The sequence below is a fragment of the Anarrhichthys ocellatus genome, unplaced genomic scaffold (assembly GCF_004355925.1).
Source record: "Anarrhichthys ocellatus isolate YVR2014 unplaced genomic scaffold, GSC_Weel_1.0 scaffold110, whole genome shotgun sequence".
In the NCBI taxonomy this organism is placed as follows: Eukaryota; Metazoa; Chordata; class Actinopteri; order Perciformes; family Anarhichadidae; genus Anarrhichthys; species Anarrhichthys ocellatus.
Window position 1 is genome coordinate 91,866 of NW_022280140.1, and position 4,831 is coordinate 96,696.

The window sequence follows — 4,831 nt, forward strand, 5'->3', positions numbered from 1 at the left end:
AGGAAAAACCGAAGCCCCATTCGAGGAGCGGGGAAAGGAAACACAAAGAGTCTCAAACATCGGTGAGTCGTTTTCTGAGTTTTTACTTTGACTCTTGAGCGTAAGCTGATCAAGACTTGAGCTTGAGCAGCAGCTGGATTTTTCCAATCACACGCAAAGATTTCAGTTTATCGTGATCAGCCGATGCAAAGCATTAAAGTGTGAGGATTTTTTCATGTTTCTGTACCCACAAAGACTACCGACTAAAGTCACTAAAAATGCATGTTCTGTATGCTGGGATAGTAGATTGAGTTCCTGTCTCAAAGTTGTTTGCTTGCAACAGTTAACCTGTCAGCTGTTGGTAAAATGTACAGGTGTGTGGAGACATTAAGTCTACACATGCACAGTCAGCAAAAGCAGAACACAATACCATACGGATTATAGTTTCACACCAGGAGATGATTTGATGGAACAAATTAAAGTCCGATGGTTGAACATAGAACAGAGCAGACATAGAAGAACGACTTACTTCTGGCATTAGTAAATCAGAATGTAGTGTTTATGTTTAAGACAGACGGATCACATGTTAACTTAAATCTCATTGACTCTGGTCTCTCATTACAAACTCAGGCTGTGCTGCCGAACATTATTCAAACCCTCAGAACTTTGTTTAGAATTGCAGTAGACGATCGGAGTTTCCAAAGATAACAAAGGTTGAATTTTTAGGTCTTGGATTTGTGTAACATGATGCACAAGACTTATTGGAATATATATTATATATTATAAGAATATTTTGAATGTCTGACTCACCGTAAAATTCATGTAGCTTCATTGGAGAACACAGAGTGTTTAAGTTACTGCCAGAAACCGTGGAATGAGAGGATTTTCCAACTTTAAAACCACTGAATAGCATAGACTGTATTTACGAAGTGGATCTAGTCACTGTGACGTCACCCATTGCTTTGTGGACTCGAGGTTTGAAGCCTTGAGTTTGGCATTTTTGTCCGTCTCCATCTTGGTTTTTGTACGTCTTGAAACTAGAGATTGAGACCATAAACTCATGTTCACAATGTTTACTGAGGTAATAAATCAAGAGAGAAGTAGAGTCATTTTCTCATAGACTTCTACACAACCAGAGGAGTCGCCCCCTGGTGGACACTAGAGAGAATGCAGCTTTAACACACTTCAGCATTGGAGGTTGCTGCCCGCTGGAGGGGGATGAACTGATATGATGCTGCAGATGGACCTTATTTTGCACTGCATGATATGTACCTGGAAGCCAAACTGTTAGTTAAAGCCACTTCAGCCTCAGCTGAATTTTACTTGGAAATCAAAACACTTCCCCCAAACTTCTGTTTTAAACCTCCTTTGAAAACAAATTCAGATTCAAGTTTTATTGACTAGCGACCATGTTAACAGGTTCTGGAGTAACAACATACAACAGCAACACAATAATGTTTCGTGACTCAGCTGTTCATCTCTTAATCTCCCTTCTTTACTTTCAGGTGGTCGTCCCGACAAAGACGGCATGAGATTCACTTGACATTAATCTCATTCACCGAACCCTGCAAGATTAACCCAGATTACCAGGCCCAGAGGTAGGCCTGAGATACCGGACTAATCAATCCTTCGCCAGCTCAATCCCTCCTGGAGAGGTGGGAGAGGTTGAAGAACGGGATGTGCCCTGAGAGCGCGACTGATTAGTCGCAAAATCCGCAGGATAAAATCAAGACGTCTATCTTTATCCGAGCGAAGAAAAAGTCGTAAAAAAAATAAAATAAATGAACAGAAGAGGATCTGAGACGTGGAAACATGTGGTAGAGTCGCAGCTCGGTGACAAGAAATGTGTGGAGTCAAACGTGTCGCCTGGCTTGTGCCGTAACATCAAGAAGAAAGGAAGGTCTCAAATTTGATTCTGATGAACTACTTACGTGAGTTTCTTTGACTGCAACTGGAGCAGTGGAAGAGCCGGAGTTCCTCCTGCAGCCTCTGACCTGCACATCTGTCTCTGTCTTACTCCGCTGGAAGTGATTAAATCCCACGCATTTCATCTTTCTCTGCTCCACTGTCCTCTGACCTCCGCCTGTCGACTGTTCTCCTACTTCAAGCTCCCCAACCCTCCCTCCAGCTCTCCACCCGACCTCTGACCCTAATCCCCTCTTTTCTCTCCTTTCCACCATCCTCCTTGAATCATTCTCAATCGCCACAACTAACCCGCCACGCTTCATCTTGGCTCGCCACTGTGGTGTCACGCAAAACCCGCCCGCTCCCGATTGGTCAACAGAACCTTTCTAACCCTCAAAGTGAAGCCGAAGCCGACTCTCTGGTCATAACTAATTTCTCCCAGAGTGTCCTCTTCGTGGCGAGAAGCAACAATGCTGGAGAACATGTCCAGACGTAACCGCTCCCTGCTGTCGCTTTCCCTCACCTCGCTGGCCCTCACGCTGTCCGTCTCGGCTTTCTGCACCTCCTATTGGTGTGAGGGGACGCACAAGGTGGTGAAGCCTCTCTGCCTGTCACCTGTCAAGTTGAAGAACTGCGGGCAGAACAACAGCCAGCCGTACACCACAGGTGAGGCCGGGAAACAAAGGCCAAGTTATCATTTCAGCACCATCAGGTACTCAAGTTTGACCAGATACTCACCAAACCCCAGAGGTTTGGTGATTTGCAAGCCTGTAAGTCTTTAGAAATTTAGTAGAAAAGTGAAGGATTTTTAGACATCTAGATTATAAACAACAGAATTTTAACATTAGACTTCACATCAATCAATTCGTTATGAAAATGCTGTTGAAACAACAGTTTAATATGAGGCGGATTTCGAAAACTAACTTTCACTTTTCAACGAAATGCAGCCCAGTTTAACCTCAGGCGTCTTTTGGCTGGAAAACACAAAATCAGTGTTTATTTGGGAACTTAAAAGTTCTAAATTCTATATAGCATATCCTATATATATAGTGCATGTGAGTGCCAGTGTGCATGTCCCACTATCTAACTGCCGTCGCTCTGCACTGCGCTCATGCTGTGCTGGTAACACAAACCCGACCCCACGCCGTCGCCATGGAAGCTTAACGTCCATTTTTCGGTCCCCCCAAGGTAAACACTGTTAGCTCTGCCAGCACTTGTTGCCGTTGTTAGCGCTGTTAGCTGCAAACTGCCAGCTCAGCGGTCGCCATGTTGGGAGCCATTTGGAGGCAATCCCCCAATGCTATGATATGAATTCAGCACCTTTATCTCACAATTGTGTCAAAGCAGCTTTCACTAATTTGGCCAAGAAGGGTAAGACAGTACATGTTTTTTTTTCATTTAGTACTTCTACCATTGTTTCAGTTCTGTTTGGTTGTTTGATTATTAGCAATCATATTTGGTAGAAAGTTTGGACATAATTCAAAGCATGGTGTGGATCCAGTAAGTATCAATCCAAAGACTCTCCCTGTGACTTTGGTTTCTTTATTCATTCATGAATATGAAATAACAAAATAAAGTCTAAAATGAAAAAATGCACCTACGTGCTTTTACACAAAGCTGCTGTGAATAAAGCTGCATATGCAAAAATAATAATAGAATAATATGTATTTTACACATGTAGAAAATAATATATATATACTTATCGTTTGCTCTGACCTCCTTTCTGCATGTGAAGGCCTGCTGTCACATGTGATTAAAAAAGTGTTGATATCTTACTTCTAATCCGTCAGGGAGCGTACAGCATATTAATAACGTAACAATAACTAATAATATTTCCAGAAATTGAAAATCAAGATTTTGATGGCATCCACAGTATTTTTCTTGCACCTCATATTCAAGTATTTTTCACTTGACTTGACTGGCAGAGAGTCACATAATCCCGGCTTTGTTGCTAACTTTGTATCTGCTTCTGCATGTTATCTGGATTCACTCACCCGCTGTCTTATCTCTCAGCACTAAGCCTATTTGTTTCCATGTAGCATTACATTTTCGCTCCATAGAAAATGACAGATTACCTAAAGAGCTGTGTTTCAGGGCTGGATTGTGTTACACGCTGTGAACTACAGGAGACCCTTTTAGGATTTAGAGCCAGAGTTTCTTAGAATGCTTAAAAAAAAGGCTCCCAAAGTGCATTGAGGAAAATAAAAGTCTCTTTCTTCACCTCTACTTTCTCCGTCATTTACTTACAAGCTTTATTTTCTTAATTTCTTTCCTCCATCCAGAGACCCCCACACCGGACCCCAGGCAGCTGCTCTCCAACGTGACGCTGTCTCCGCTGCAGAAGGAGGAGCTGGCCAGGATAAAGAGGAAGCAGATGGCCAACGCCGTCCAGTACATCTGGGAGACGGGCGAGGACAAGTACATGCTGCGCTACTTCCACACCGGCTTCTGGCTCTCCTGTGAGAAGCACAATGAAGGTGTGCGTGTGTGTGTGTGTGTATGTGTGTGTGCGACGGAAGCAAAAAATAAAAGTTCATTGGTTACACAACTGGGTTTGTACTCAGAGGTTCATTGTTAAAAGCACCTGCATGGTACCAGTTCAGTACCTGAAATAGTTTTACCCAATGTGAAGTATTTGTAGGACAAGTAGAAAGGTACTTAAGGTATCAAAAGTAAATGTACTGACCTTTGACAGTGGCTTAAGATCTAAAACTTCACATCTGAAGTTGAATATTACCTTCTAAATTATAGTGGAGTATAAATCTAAAGTAACATAAAAGAGAAACTCTCAAGTAAAGTAAAGTACCTCAAAACTGTACATTTTGGCATTGTATGTTTCTGCAAACCGTGGATGTCGACTTTTTAGCATTCGTTCAGAGGTGACGTAACTATCGAGCGACGGTTATTAAAGGTTACCTGGTATGAAAGTTATGTAGTATAACAACGA

General features: G+C 42.4%; 1 protein-coding gene across 1 annotated transcript in view; it reads left to right on the forward strand.

The window, feature by feature from the left end:
• Positions 1–1,641: 1,641 nt before the first annotated feature.
• Positions 1,642–4,831, forward strand: part of LOC116399387 (germ cell-specific gene 1-like protein) — a 6,515-nt gene continuing 3,325 nt past the window's right edge. The window contains exons 1-2 of the mRNA XM_031876513.1: positions 1,642–2,550; positions 4,167–4,363. Of these exons, the coding sequence (XP_031732373.1) occupies positions 2,355–2,550; positions 4,167–4,363 (393 nt within the window). The 5' untranslated portion in view covers positions 1,642–2,354. The remainder of the gene's footprint in view (positions 2,551–4,166; positions 4,364–4,831) is intronic.